This window comes from Leuciscus leuciscus (genome assembly GCF_965113295.1).
Source record: "Leuciscus leuciscus genome assembly, chromosome: 2".
Taxonomy (NCBI): domain Eukaryota; kingdom Metazoa; phylum Chordata; class Actinopteri; order Cypriniformes; family Leuciscidae; genus Leuciscus; species Leuciscus leuciscus.
Window position 1 is genome coordinate 47,374,490 of NC_138726.1, and position 15,930 is coordinate 47,390,419.

Below are 15,930 nucleotides of genomic sequence, written 5' to 3' on the forward strand. Positions count from 1 at the left end.
GAGCTAATCTACAGCAGAGGGGTAGTGTCCAAATTTTCAGTGTTCCTAAAACATAGGCCAAAAGTACCTGGGTAACCTACTACTTCCAGCGATATTTTGAATTGTGTATATGTTGGACACTTTACTATCCCATGAGGCCACGGGAGAGGATTTGTAAATGGCAGTGAAGCGCAACTGACGCTGGTTGTAACTCTGGAACCAACATAGTCTCAGCCATGTCCCAAATTGAGTTTGAGCCAACCCTACTCCATGAGGATTACCTTCCTACAGACTTCAGTTTCACCCCACAAGTAATCCTGAACACCTTTATTAGCTGGTTCAGGTGTGTTTGATTATGGTTGGAGCTCAACTCTGTAGGATGGCAGTCCTTCAGGAGCATGAGCTGGGTTGGCTACCCCTGTTCTAAATCACTTTCAAACAAGCTAATTTATATCTGGCCTACAGCTTGGCTGAACTGAGAGAGCGTACCATCGAGAGAGGGGAGGAGTGCGAGAAGGAGGAACGGAAACCCGAACGACCGCTCACTTCAGCCTCAGCCCTCTGTGCCCAATCAATGCTCTCAGCCCTTCCTCAACAGGAGATTCAGCGAATGATTCAGGAAGTCAAGGATCTGGATGAAGACACGCTAAGGGTGGGTTTAGCTCTGGTTTAATAATCATTGCAGCAATACAACAAAGTACATGCTGTCGGCTATTGCCTGGCAAAGATTAGTTTCATATCCTGCTATGCAAACCTGAATATGTATGAGAGGTGTGACAGATTAACAATCAGTTCTCTATAAAGAAACATCATTTTGAAGGTGCTATTAAAGTTCAGTGAGCTTTCTTCTGTGTTTTGCTATATTCTAAAGCTCACTTGCTAACAGGGTTGAGAAAAAAATCATACAACTCTTAGTCAAGAGTGTGACTTCCTGACCATAGCAGTGTTGCAATGTTCCTCTGGGGTGCATTTTGCTGCACCGTTTTGCATTTATGACTGTTTACTTGATCAATAGTCAAACTAATATGTCTAAATTCCTTCATGATAATTGTGGAATTTAAAAGTGATATGCACTCAAAACCTTCACATGCCCTTAGACATAATGTGCTTTAGTGCTGTAGGAGTGAAATGCAGAAGAAGAGGAAGTGTTGATATTTTGCAGAAATTTCTTGAAAGCATGCCAGGTTTTTCTGTTGGCTGTAAAAATAAGGAAACAGCCCTAAATGCTGTTTAAGATGAGTGATTGGCTATATTAGTCTGCAGGCCTGGATTACTTACCTTGAATCAAAAAAGCCTTGAATCAGATTTGCCTTGAATCAAAAAAGCTTTTTGATTTCACTTGTTTTAAATGGTCCTGTGGTGTGACAAATTATTATTTTGTAAAGTATTCCAGTCTCTTAACCGATATTATGTGATAATCATATATTATTAGAAAATTTTTTTTTTAAGATGGAGTTTAACAGGATAGCTTAAAGCTAACTATTAGCATATGACCTTCTAGTCCCTTGATGTAATTTGTATTATATAAATAAGCTCAAAACACCAATGGAAACAAATCAAATGTTAGATCCACCTAAATAGTGTCATACAGCAGGACTGTTAAAATGAACCTTTAATGATCAAAAATACTAGTTCTTGAGAGTATGAGAGGTAAAACAAGATTGTGCCCCCTGTTCAGATTTGCATATATTTCCCCACAATACAGGATGCAAAAAGCAGTATGTTAAAGGAGTAGTATGTTTGAATATGCAGTTTTATAAAACAGTAGGTGAACATGAATACCCGCATTACCTGATACTTCCGTGGAGATTAAAGTGTGTATCGTATCTGATAGACATTTTACTATCCCATAAGGCCATGAGAGAAGAGTCGTCTCATCATTGATGAAGAACAGCGATGAGGCTGACATCATCAGTACACAAATTTGGATGCAGCTCTGGGATATTTGGCTCAAATCCCAAGACAAATTCAGTAGGTGTGCCTAAAAATTAGGCTTTGTATTTGAGGACACTTATGAGTCATATGGCTGCTAATATAAATTTGTATCCTATTTAGACCAGTGTCATCATTTGTGAGACAGTGCCAGATGCTTATGAGATTTTGACAAAATAACTATTCATGAGATTATTTTGTGCTATTCAACATTAGGAACATACTAGGGAAGGCTATATCTCAATCTCTCTCTCTCAAAACTGCATGATGTAATAGAGTGGGAACATGATCCAGCCCACCTGGAAATCATCAATGAGGCAGCTGTTCTTTACAAAGCGATAAACCCGTGTTTTCAAATGCAGATTGTTCTCTGGCATGTTCTAGAAAAACTGCTATGCTAAATGCATTTGAGTACTAAAATTCAGCTTACTATACAGCTACAGGTACAAAGGGGTTTTAAACCACAAAATACTCTATAAACAAGGCTGATTTGTATTTCTTGATGTCCATTAGCAACTGGAAGGCATCCAGGTTGTGATTCTACATAAAGAAGAAGGAGCTGGCTTGGGTTTCAGCATTGCTGGTGGTATTGATCTGGAGAACAAAGCAACAACAGTGAGTGACGGCTCCTAATCTCCATAAACCACACACCACAGCTCATCTACTTCACCTTTCAACAAGAAACACAGCCTATTGAATGTTGTCATCATTTCCACACTCGAGTCGTTCAGACCCTGAAACACAAAAGAGGACCTTAGGCAGAATGTCCAAGCTTCAAATCTAATTCATGCTTCTGCTCAATTAAAAATGGCACATTTGTAGCAGGGCTGACATCATTGACAATAATCGTCCCTTCTGTCGTAGCTTTCAAATGTCATGTTTTTCATATATTTTTGCACACGAAATTTGCTATCTTTGCCAGAAGGGATGATTTTTAGTACAGAAACGTACATTTGGATCTGTTCCTCACACAACGCTATCATATGTCTTTAATCTTGGCAGTGAATCATCCAATTTAGTTCAAAAACTTGTACATTCTTGTACATGTAGAAGCAAAAGAAAAAAATACTAGGTCAAAATGACATGGATGAGTAAATGATGACAAAGTTGAACTATTTCTTTAAGAGATACACTACTGATACATTACATTAACACATTTAGAATATGCTTTTATCAAAAGAAACATACAATAGTAGAGGAACATTAAGTTCCATTTTTTTCATCAGTTTTTTTTTACTTTCTATTCATCAAATAATCCTGAAAAAAAAAAATCAGTTTTCATTTTCATCATTGATAATAAGTATAATCAATAATCAGTAAATCTGCATATTCAAATGATTTCTGAAGGATCATGTGACCCTGAAAATTCAGCTTTGCATCAACTATTCAAATACTGTATTATTGATACAAAAAAAAAGCAGCCTTAACGAACATAGAAACTTCTATCAAAAACATGAATTATTTTTATTGATAACATGAAAAATTATTTTCCAAACGTATGAACGGTGGTGTATCTTATAGGATACTATGGAAGCTTGTTTCTGCAACAAAATAAAAAATAAAATAAAAAGGTAATTGTGACCATCGCAATTCTGAGAAAATTCTCAGAGTTGTGAGATATAAACTTGCAATTGCGAGTTAAGTCAGAATTGTGACTTCATAATTCGCAATTGCTAGATTATATCTCACAATTATGAGAAAAGAGTCATCAATGTGAGATAAAAAAAAGAAAAAAGATAGGTCGCAATTATTATTTTTATTCTGTGCTGGAAACAAGCTTCCATAGGATACAGTTCCAAACTTCCAGTGGTTCCACTTTAGCTGTAAATGCAAAATGAATTCAGTTAAAGCTAGAAAAAGAACATTTTACAGTATTTTGAATAGTAATTTTATTCACAGTATATGTATCAAATCATGCACCTTCAGGTTCACAGGGTGTTTCCCAGTGGCCTGGCTGCTCAGGAGGGCACCATTGAAAGAGGAGATGAGGTGTTGTCCATTAACGGTCAAACGCTAAAAAATGTCACGCACAGCGATGCCACGGCGATACTCAGGCAAGCCCGCACCATGAAGCAGGCTGTGGTGGTGGTGTCCAAGAACAAAGAAGCAGAAGAAAAGGGAAGCGCTAACGCTAATGAGTCTAGCAGCAGCGGGGCAGAAAGCAGCGTCACAGGTGGGCCAACATTACTGACGGCAGCACAGCAATGGCACTTACACTTTTGCCAACAATTAAAGGGATAGTTCGGCCAAAAATGAAAATGTATTTACTCACCCTCAAGTTGTTCCAAACCTGTGTGAAATTCTCTCTTCTGCTGAACACAATAGAAGATATTTTGAATAATATAAGTATCCAAACAGTTGATGTACACCATTGACTTCCATAATAGGAAAATATATATATATACGGGGTACATCAAGTGTTTGGTTACCAACATTCTTTAAAATATCTTCTTTTGTGTTCAGCAGAAGAAGGAAATTCATACAGGTTTGGAACAACTTGAGAGTGAGAAAATGATGACAGAATTTTCATTTTTGAGTGAATATCCCTTTAATAGGGCATAAAAGTGATACAGAAATATGTTACAAGAGCTACATGAAACAAAAAAATAAGACTTAAGTCAAGTCAAGTCAAGTCAAGTTTATTTGTATAGCGCTTTTCACAATACAGATTGCATCAAAGCAGCTTCACAGTATTAAATTTAAATAATACAACAAAGTTTGTTTCAAGAGGAATTTATTGATTGATAAAATTAAATTAAATATCCCCAAAATATCCCCAACTGAGCAAGCCAAAGGCAACAGTGGCAAGGAACCGAAAAACTCCATCAAGTGACCTAATGGAGTCCTAAAACTCCATCAGGTGCCTTAATGGAGAAAAAAAAAACCTTGGGAGAACCCAGGCTCAGTCGGGGGCCAGTTCTCCTCTGGCATTTATGAGCTAGAGGCCGGATTGTAGTTTGAACTGTAGGATTATATGAATGCCTGGCTGAAGAGATGCGACTTTAATCTAGTTTTAAACTGGGAGAGCGAGTCTGAGCAACGAACAGTATCAGGAAGACTATTCCAGAGTTTTGGAGCCAAATGTGAAAATGCTCTCCCTCCTTTGGTGGTTCTGGATATCCTAGGTATGACCAAAAGCCTTGAATTTAGTGATCTCAAAGAGCGCGATGGATTATAGGGCGAATCAATAAGTCAAGTCAAATAAAAAGCCCTATTTGAACTGGTCTAGTTTTCCCTAAGGCAATGAATTCATGTTTCACAGATGTACTAATTCTGTCCATATTCAACACGTCAGATGTTCTTGCACAACTTTGGTAGAAAGAAGAGATTATTATTTATTTTTTTAGACTTGAATGGAAAATAATTTTTTCTAAATGCTTCTAAATTTCTTGTGCCACCTGGTGGGCCTTCATTCTCTATTTAGACCTTTTTTTGACCATTTTTTTATACAGTAACAGTTGGTGTAAAAACTGACTAATAATGATAATCAAACAAATCACATTTCAGTGGGTTTCATGATGTGTCTAAATATTCCATGTTAATATTTGCTACTCATTTAGAAGATTTCTCCAAATAGTTAAGACTAACATAATGCAAAAATATGTGTACATTCATTCTATGATTTAAAAATGTCTCTTAGGGGACGATGGAGGTGAGGCTATAACAATCGAGCTGGAGAAGAACGCGGGCGGAGTTGGATTCAGTCTTGAGGGAGGAAAAGGCTCCATTAATGGAGACAGACCACTAACCGTCAACAGAATATTTACAGGTGAGACTATGACTGAATCTTTATGCAAAACCCGCTCCAATATCTTATATTCATGACAAATCAGCAGATTATATTCACATTTAATGTGCTGAATCATGAAATGGATGTAAACATGGTAAAATGTGTTAAATGGCCTCGTGAATACTGCCGTCTTACTGGTAGCTGAAATCAAAATAACCAAAATATTTAATAAACCAGCATTTCTATTATGCATAAATCTATCGCGCTTTCTGTTAAGTTTTCTGATTCCATATGAGCCTGCAAATCAGTAACATAAGTCATGCAATACATACTGTCTTTTCTCTGGCAGGAAGTGACGCTGAGCAAAAGGGGCTGAAGTCTGGTGATGAGGTACTGCAGATACAGGACTCGTCTCTGCAGGGTCTCACACGCTTTGAGGCCTGGACATTCATCAAAGGTCTGAACGACGGGCCGTTTACACTCGTCATTAAGAGAAAAAGATGCGAGTAGAGCTAAACTCCATTCAAAAGCACTTATTAAAACCCAAAAGAAAAAACATAACACATACTGGACTGCCGATTTTGAGTCAACTTTAAATTATGCAACAACGTTATTTCAAGCCTTGAGGAAATGCCTCCAATTTTTTCCCAGTTGTTTCGACCAATGAGTTTAGTCTATTTTTCTTAACAGAGATTGCAATCCAAAAGAGCAATTTCTAACCAATTAAGTATTTTAGATTTGAGCAAGAAACATGCATTCACTATAAACATTCACATGACTTTTTAGGATTTTTCTTACCCTCCCCACTCTCACGAGTTTCACAATTTAAAAATTCCCTTATATTTCCAGGTTTTCTAAGACTGGGAAACTTGCTGGGATCATTCAGTTGCGTTTATTGCTCCATTTAGCCATTTATGCATTTTGACATTTGTATGACGTGTATGAAGTGCATGATGTGCATCACTGCATGATGTGGTACTACATGATCAGGAAAGTTAGTTTTTTCTTATAGCACATCGCTGTGCTGGAGTTGTACTGTTTCACTGTCACGATCAGGGATTCATAAAAAAAAAAAAAAAGATTCTTGTCAAGTCTGCCTGTTTTGATGCAATGATTTGCACAAGCCTGTAAATAAACACTTTCAGATATCACATTATATTTCTACACAATTTCACCAAAGCTGAATGTAAAGAACATTCATGAAGCGATTGAGGCACTATGTTTTCAAGAGAAAAACAAATGGACTAAGTATTAAGTATAATTTCAATAATATTTTTTTGTTTGCTTTGTCAAACGCTGCCCCTAAAAGTACATCACTCTTGTTTTTCATAAAATGCAGAAATAATAAATACATTCATTTGATAATTAATAATAATAATAATCTATTATCTTCTAACAGATTCCACCTTTGTCTTGTTAGTTAGGTATTTTTGGTTTCCCTTTAAAAGAAAAGCCTTAATATATTGAAATGGTGTCAGAACAAAGATGTTTTAAATGTAATTACTTGCTAAGGTTTGTAATGTCCAAATAAAGTATGATGCAAATGATAAACGAGGTCATCAATCATTTTTAATATCGAAAACAGAATCAAACAATGGGTTTGACAAAGTGCAATTTCTTTTGTTTTTGCTGCTTCTTTTTGGGTATTAACAAACAGTACACAGATGTCCCATAGTGCAACTACACTGAGCAAAAACAGAGAAAAACATGTTTGAGATCAACAGGAAATGACAATTGACACAATATGAATGCATATTTCAGGGTCTGATAATGCGTGATTCATCATTGCATGTTATTAGAAAGAAAACAACCCGTATCACTTTTAGTTTAGCGTCCAATTCTCACTATTAACTAGTTGCTTATTAGCATGCGTATTACTAGTATATTGGCTGTTTATTATTACTTATAAAGCACATATTTATGCCTTATTCTGCATGAGAAAATTCAACATCCCTAATCCTACCCAATTCCTTACTACCTTACTAACTATTAATAAGCAGTAATTAGGAGTTTATTGAGGCAAAAGTTGTAGTTAGTAAGAATTGGACCCTAAACTAAAGTGTGACCAAAAAAATCTTGACAAAACTTGCTCCGCCTCTAAAATGACAATTATCTGCCAGCATTCTGGTTTGTCCCCCCCACTTTTCACGATCCATTCCAATCAACTCCAGATGGATAAAATCAATTGCCTCCAATCAAAATGTTATATTCAAAATACTGTATGTCAGTTTACACAGAAGTAAAATGGTTTGCGAACAACATTCCATGTCGACTTCAACAAAATGAAAAACCCTCGCTTAACAGTGGAGAGAATTGACATGATTCCTAACAGGAGGTAAATCTGTGTTTTATTAAAGGGGTCATATGATGCTATTTTCAAAGATGATTATTTTGTGCAATGGTGTAATATGTGTGAACATGCTTTAAATGTTAAAAAAATACATCATTTTTCTCATACTGTACATTATTGTAGCTTCTCTTTGCCCAGTCTTTCTAAAACGCGTCGAATTCTACAAAACCCCTCCAACTGAAAAGCGCAGTGTGCTCTGATTGGCCAGCTGATCCAGTGCATTGTGATTGGCCGAACACCAAGCGTGTGTCGGAAATTTAGCGGCTCTTACCACAATCGCGAGCTTCAGCTTCCAAAGCAATTATAACTAGTTAATAATGTCGTCAGTTTTACCATATCAGTCGGATTCTGAAAATGCAGAAGACCAAGCTGAACGATCGGGAGAATGTTTCACAGTGTAAGTTTTTAATTTGAAACTCTTTTTATTCAGATACGACGTTATAACCTTGTACTCTCCCACTGCACACACACAAACCATTTGGGTTGTATTGTTCTGGAACAGTGTTGTAAATAAATCTTAACCACTGATTCCTAATTGCGTACAACTTTCGCATAGAAACAAATGGCGTCTCCCCACGACATGGCGCCGGCATTATGCGAAAATTTCCACATAGTGACGTATGTGAGGGAGAATCCGATCGAGCCGTTTTAGCTAGGTTCTGCCTTCTCTTTTAGATAGAATACATCTTTTTGTGGAAGACTTTGAGCTTTGTAACTTTGCAGATCTTATACATGCACATAAAACAGCTACATAACACATTAAAGAAAACATTAAAATGCATCTTATGACCCCTTTAAAATATATCGATAACTTTGCACAATACTACTGAAGGCAAGCACCTTGCAAAACAGATGTGTCCCTAAAATAATCCTAAAATGCACTAGAGAATTTTGCTCATTTACAGCATATAAAAATAAAAAAGCACAGAACACATCTCCAGGCCATGAGCATGCGTTCACAGTCATTTCAATTATGGCATATAGGCATAAAAACACAAAGTACCGATTGGCTAAGACATGTGTCAGGATGGACAATCGTGCAGCTGGACACAAAACGGGCAAACGGTAATTAAAGAGATAATAGTCAACAAACTAGACATACAATACACTCTGTTCTCTCTGAGGTCAGTCATATCTGTGACATACATAGCATTAAGCAGTACTTTTGTCCATGTGCAGTTTAGACAAATTACAAGCAGAAATGCAAAGCCAAAATGGGATTCATTTTTCCTAATAAGAGGGGAAAAAATATTTGTTTCCATGCTTTTTTGGAATGTTTTAAAAGGCTTGGGCAAAATCCTGAATTGACTCTGAATTTAAGAATTCCTTCGAAAATCCTTTCGATTTATGAGCGAGGATTTGAATTGAACTGGCCATACCCCACATGATTTAAAAGAATACATTTAAGTGATTGACATGCAAAGACATTTAACACAGTCAAACAACAGCAGAATTCATTAGTCTAACACAACAACAAAATGTAGACCTTGGGGAAAATGAGAGCATTCTGGGTCATTCCACCAAGGTCCATCAAATGTGTACAGTAAATTAATATTATTATTGCAGATAATTTATTAAATATGTATTATTTTACATGCACACATACATATAGAATACATATATAGAGAGGGCTGGGTATTGTTTTGTTTTTTTTCAATATACAGTAGTAAACATTTGAAGTGGATCAAAACCTTTCATCAAAGTTATACATGAATTTTGAACAATACCCATATTCTTGCCTTAGGACAACTTTGATGAACTTTTTTGATCCACTTCAAATGTTGACTACTGTAGATACAGATACCTTGATTTCGATACTGGTTTCTGAATGATACTTTTTTCGATACCTATTTTATAAAATCCGTTTTAACAAGATTACATTACATATTACCTAAAAATTTTTTTTGTACTTTTTAGACAGACTCAAAGACTCATATAGGCCACTGGAGGGCAGAATATATGCCTCGCGCCTCAAGCGCACGCATAAAGCTTGCTGCAAAGCACTGGCAAAAGTAGCCTAATGATTATGAATGTGTCTGGAAAAAAGACATTTCAATTGTTTATTAATAAACTAGTGTTTTCTGAGTCAGTGTTGGCTGCAAAGATGAAGTTGACATTTCTGACTCGTCATCTCCGCAGAATAGTGAACATGCGTGCGCCTATAGAGAGAAATGCATCTTTCATTTGGATTACATAATCAGAAATTATTTGTTTTAGATTGGTTAGTTTAAAAGTATACATTTCAAGCTTTCTATATGCCTATTTATTATGTCTGTGAGGCATGTAGCCTATAAACTGAGTTTCGGTTCATTTATGTGACGCCCTTCAGTTCATCTTGCAGTTGAAGACGAAGCAACTTTCTGCTCATAAGTTTATTCCGTGCACTGTCAATTCCTTCATTAGATTTGTCGTGTTGCCGGTGTTGTGCTGAATTTCGACTGCCTGCCAAATTATTACCCCCCTCGTTGAAGTCGCTACCTGATTGATAGCCTAATCTTAACCCCGCCCCTAATCCTAACCCCTCCCCCACACCTAATCTTAAACCAAGCCAATACTAAGGGGGTAATAATTTGGCGGGGGTCAGAAATCGGCACAACACCGGTCTTGGCAGCAATTATCTTGTCGCAAATATTGCATCGCGCGCTGTTGGCATCGAGCCTTGTGAAATGTAACCACACTTTTGATTTTCTACATCTATTGTGGTTGGGACACTACAGCCTCACGTGTCATCTCTGGGTGTACCCGGCGTAAACTAATGTTTTTCCTTGATGCTTTGCCACAGCCAATAATGCTACATGCTTATTGGATCACTGACGTTGACGAGATTAACCTCTTAGGTATCGAAATTTGGTACCCAACGACATTTTTGATACTCGATGGTATTGAGGCAATTCGGTCATTGGCTAAAAAGTATTGAACTCGATACCCTGCCCTATATATATACACACACACACACACACACTTCATTTTAAATTTTATTCAGGTAATTGTCAACTTCCATGAATTCGAATTTGAACTCTGCATCTTGTTCTCTACCTCAATTCAAATTCAGGAAATCTTTTGGAATTTTATTCATTTTTAATTACTCTTGATTCCACTCAACCCTATTCCATTCATGTGTTATTTGTTTCTCTCAAAAAGATGTATGAAATAGCTTTCATCCATTAGCATTCCCAATTGTCTAAATGGCAGTTGCTCGGCTGGCTGGCACAGAACACGGATACTTTTGAATGGCCATCAATGGAGAAAACCGCTTTATACTGGTTACAGAATCACCAGCAGGGGCTAAGGGGTCATGCTAACCAACTAAACCTTGAGCCTTTGCTTTGCTTTTTTTATCATCATATCACAACATCCCTCATTCGGGCCTTCTTTTGTCAGTCTCAAACGTACAGTACACAATCTCAGTTATGCTAACTGAGAACAGCAGCAAATGCAGTTCTTCAAATGAAATGTCTGAAGATACTCGTCTGTCCGTAAACATTGAATTGCAAAATCCATTTATGCGCAATAATATCACTATTCAAATATAGAAATACTGGGTTTAAGATTTGTTTCAGACTTGTGATTTAAATGTCAAACTCAAGCATCCACCAAGAGCTCAATTATTCAAATAAAAATGCAATCTTTAAACTCAGACAACTGACATCAAATATTTGACTGAAATTCTAAAAACAGCTTATTAAAAGAAGGCTTTGTTCCAAAAACTAGTGAACTGCCTATTTAGGCCAGACATCAAAGGCGAGCTCCTGACAGCAGTTTCAAAAAGTAAGCAGCAACCTTATGTTGCCTTCTAAGATAGCTCCATCTAAAGCAGCGTTGCATGTTACTGCACATGTTAATGCTAAGCTTTATTGATATCAGTTGTGAGTCGAGTCTCTCTTTTGTTTCATGTAGCAGCACTATTTGTATGACACACACAAATCAGTAGCTTAGTAGAAACTATGTTTACTAGGTTATTTTAGACCATTTATGAATGAAATTATTTTCAAATTTATCATAATGCTACATTATGGAATCACACCATTCCCCTGAAACAAACTGACTGATAAAATGTCATTTGAATGCACTGCACGTCACTTTGGATAAAAGCATCTGCCAAATGCATATGTGTAAATGTCTGTTTTTTGCAATAGTTCCTCATTTGAATCACTAGATTTCAGAATTTATGAAAAAACATGGTAAAGAAAATGTTCCAGTTTTCTACACCTATAAAACGGTCTGTTCAAGTGTTTGGACACGGTACTGTAGCTGCTGGAAGAATCAGGAATAAGGTCATTTCACTTCCCACCTAAAGCTTGATTAAATGCAAGGTGTGTCAAATTATCAAAATATTCACATTTATGATTAAAGGGGGATATTTTCTATAAAGTGTCAGGAGCTATTTCATCGATTTTACAGCTTTGGTCAGGTTGCTGTAAAACTCCACCATACTGGTGGGGAAAAATGAATCGACAACTGAACGAGGAAGTAAACCTCCAAGATCAGTCTGGAAAAAGCTGAACAGCTGCGTTTTGCCTGGTTCCCTACAGAGAAAAAAAAGGTATATTTAATCTTTTTTACGCTACTGAAAAAATTGAAATGCCATTTTGTCACCATCTGCTGTCTTGTATTTGAATTACATCAACCCAAGATGCTTGCGTTGAATGGCATGCTTATCTTTCTGAGAAACTTACCCAGGAACTGGAACACAAAAACAACCACACGGGTGGTTGAAGCCTCTGACATAGCCGGGTTGAGGAGGACAGTTTGGATGGCTTACATTGGTAGCTAGAAAACAATGAAAATGTGATTATCAATAACAGCATTATTAAGATAGATACCAAGTCTTATGTCAATGGAAAAATGATGCTATTCAAAACAAGGTTTTGAAATTCTGCATGAGAATAGTGTCAAATTCAAATCCAATTAAAGGAGCATACCGTTTGATGACACTGTGCCATCCTCATAGCGTTTAATGGAAATGACATCAACAAAATCTCGAGGTGATATAATGCCCATAGCAGCCGAGGGCGTGACGGTTCGGCAGATCAAAACATCCTAGGCAATGAAAAAGAAAAGATTTAGAAAGGTATAAATCTGCTGTTGTACGCATCAAATCATTGCAATGCCATGTGCATCAAAAAATATCTCAATAGAAATCAGAAATAAGGCTTATTAAAGGTGAAGTTTCACTAGCGTCACAAAATGAAATGGAAAAAATAATAATGACTGTTTTCAAACAGGTATCCCAAACATTGATCAGACAAACTCACGCCATTGGTTGAGCCAATGTTGCTTTCGGGATGGTTTGTAAACTCAAACAAATAGATTGATGTTTTGAAAGCGCCTTAGAACCGTTGAAAGTGTTTTAACATAAAAAGTACAAGCATCACCTTTAACAATCCAAGTAAGAATACAGAAATAAAACATTGTTCCTTACACATAAACAAGGAACTGGTCAGACCATGAGATTTAACTCAATAATCTGCTTTCATATATTTGTGTTTATCTTACCGCTGACACCTGCTCAAGCAGCTCAAACTTTTTTATATTAGAATCCCATTTCACACGAAGTCCATTGATTTCAGGTTTCAAGCAGTCCCACACTTTCTCTGGACTGCCATTGACAATCCCCTCCCCTTTATACCTGAGAAACCCAAAGAACACACAATCACTGCTCATGCATACTGGACAAAGGTTAATAACACTGCTGTCATGTTTGCACATGATGTCGACAGTATGTGAATGCTGCAAAAAGATATCTTAAAATATACAGATTATAATGTAAATGTAGATAAAAAGCAAATGAAAATAAATGCAAATACAAAGAAAAACGTTATGTATAATGCAGTGATATGCACTATACATGATGTTTATTATTACAATATTACACATTTTGACCTACAAATGTACAGTTTTGTAAAGATTGCACAACACTGTTTTTGATATTGTGACATTATGGAAATGACAGCAATTCTTTAATAAAAATAAAAATGTGTACACTAGTGCAACTGATGGGAAGATGGGAAGTTTCTGAGAAGGGGAAAAGCTTAAAATAATGAACTTCTGGTGAACCTAATGTTTCACTTTCTTGGGAAAATGTAATTGAAGAACAACAATAAAAGACAATTAAAGCTTTTGTTGATAAATGTAAAACGGTTTACATAAATAAAAAAAGAATAAAAAAAGGAATCATGGCAAATATTTCAAAACATTTAATTTTGACAACATACCAAAATCCTCAAGGACACAATCATATCTTTCAGTTCTTAGGACAAATAGATGTTTCCTTTTCTACAAATCCAAGAAATCAAAAATGACCCTAATAGAACACTATAATCTAGTGATTATACTAAGTAAATATTTGTCAAGTGAAATACTTTCTGAGATCTGAGAATAACTAAAGCAATGCATATTTAACATGTTGAAACTCTTTATATTTTTTGAATGCCTGATCTGATAGCATGGGCATTGATCTCATTCTCAGACTAAATTATGTCCAATTTAGTGAGTGCACAATATAATATGTAACAGGGTTGCCACTAACTAGAACACGAGCAGTCAGCACATATGACGTCACGATGACAAATATACAAGATCATGAAATGCACAATATTTTATACTTACACATATCCCGCGAATTCACAAGAGGGTCTCCAACACACCACAACATCATTCTAAAGAAACAAACAAAAAACACGTTTATTTGAAGACAAACCACTGCCAAACATGGCACAAAAAAAAAAGACACTTCTGTTTAATACTTACAGTTTTCTTGCATGTTTTCCATCCGGACTCGTCTTTTTTGTAGCTCAAAAGACGATCCTCCACTGATCTGGCCGTGTGCATATAATCCATAACGATGGACAGTGTAGTTTTATTTGATATTTTATTGGCTTGTCCTCTAACAGCACATGTATTCAAAGCGTTCGCGAGCGACCGGCAGCAACCTTCTACTACTGTAATAGCGTAAATTACACAATTCACCTTCGATTCTTCCGAGATCTTCGTTCAGTACATTCAATATCCATAAACTAACAGTGGCTACAGTTAAATCCGCCAGTTTCTGGTAAAACATACAGATGTTTTCAGTTCATTCATTAGTTTCAGATGATAAGGGTGACTGTCATCTTGACTGAACGACTGCCACAGATAATAATCAATACAGTTTTAGAGATGAAAGGAACGCTTCAATTACACATGCGCGATCAAAATAATAAAAAGAGATACAATTAATCCGTCTAATGCCACGAAATCATCATCATAATTTTAAAAAGGCTACTTCCTTAGTCCTGGAGATCGTCAGACAAATGTAAATGTTGCATTCTGGGAACTGGAGTTTTCTGTGTCGATCCTGTTATACACTACAGTAATGTCCCTATTGCCACACGATTCGCTGTTTAAATAATACATATTCAAATATTATATATTTAAGTGAATTTGAGGCAATTTTAAATAATTACACTACTTCGGTTTGAGCAGATGTTAAACATTATTTCATTCTGATCTATAATAAATATAGAGTGAAGTATTACCAATGATTTTGATCAATGTTTTGCAGTATTTTATATCAAAACATTAAATCCATTATAACCGTTAATAAAGTTACTGAAATCAGAATGCCAATACTCCAAAAGGTGGCTAAAAATGTACTTTATGTTTACAACCGCAACTGAAATAATTTTGAAAATGTCATGGATCAAGAAAAGAACATCACTGAGTGATCAGTGGTTAATCGTAGCTCTTGTGCTTGAATGTGAGAAAATATTTCTGAAAGAGTTTCATTGTCCTTCTGGAAGTACTTCCTTGTATTACAACACAAGCATATTCATAACTCTATTGGACGCAAATATGGATTTTTTTTCATATCCTACTTTATGCCAAGACTGTAACCACATATTCAGGATTGTAAATAAAATATTTCAGAAATGTAATCATTTGAAAAACTTCCACACGC

General features: G+C 36.1%; 2 protein-coding genes across 2 annotated transcripts in view; one reads left to right on the plus strand and one right to left on the minus strand.

Annotated features, from left to right (window-relative positions):
- Positions 1-7,192, plus strand: part of il16 (interleukin 16) — a 34,439-nt gene extending 27,247 nt beyond the window's left edge. Inside the window, exons 18-22 of the mRNA XM_082154183.1 lie at positions 445-631; positions 2,425-2,526; positions 3,838-4,084; positions 5,552-5,680; positions 5,991-7,192. Of these exons, the coding sequence (XP_082010309.1) occupies positions 445-631; positions 2,425-2,526; positions 3,838-4,084; positions 5,552-5,680; positions 5,991-6,151 (826 nt within the window). The 3' untranslated portion in view covers positions 6,152-7,192. The remainder of the gene's footprint in view (positions 1-444; positions 632-2,424; positions 2,527-3,837; positions 4,085-5,551; positions 5,681-5,990) is intronic.
- On the minus strand, positions 7,191-15,299 carry stard5 (StAR related lipid transfer domain containing 5). Its single transcript, XM_082155118.1, has 6 exons — positions 14,742-15,299; positions 14,601-14,650; positions 13,488-13,620; positions 12,914-13,031; positions 12,668-12,761; positions 7,191-12,517 (listed from the first exon to the last, which is right to left on the minus strand). The coding sequence occupies exons 1-6, from the start codon at positions 14,829-14,831 to the stop codon at positions 12,373-12,375; spliced, it is 630 nt and encodes a 209-aa protein (XP_082011244.1). The 5' UTR covers positions 14,832-15,299; the 3' UTR covers positions 7,191-12,372.
- Between the last annotated feature and the right edge of the window lie 631 nt (positions 15,300-15,930).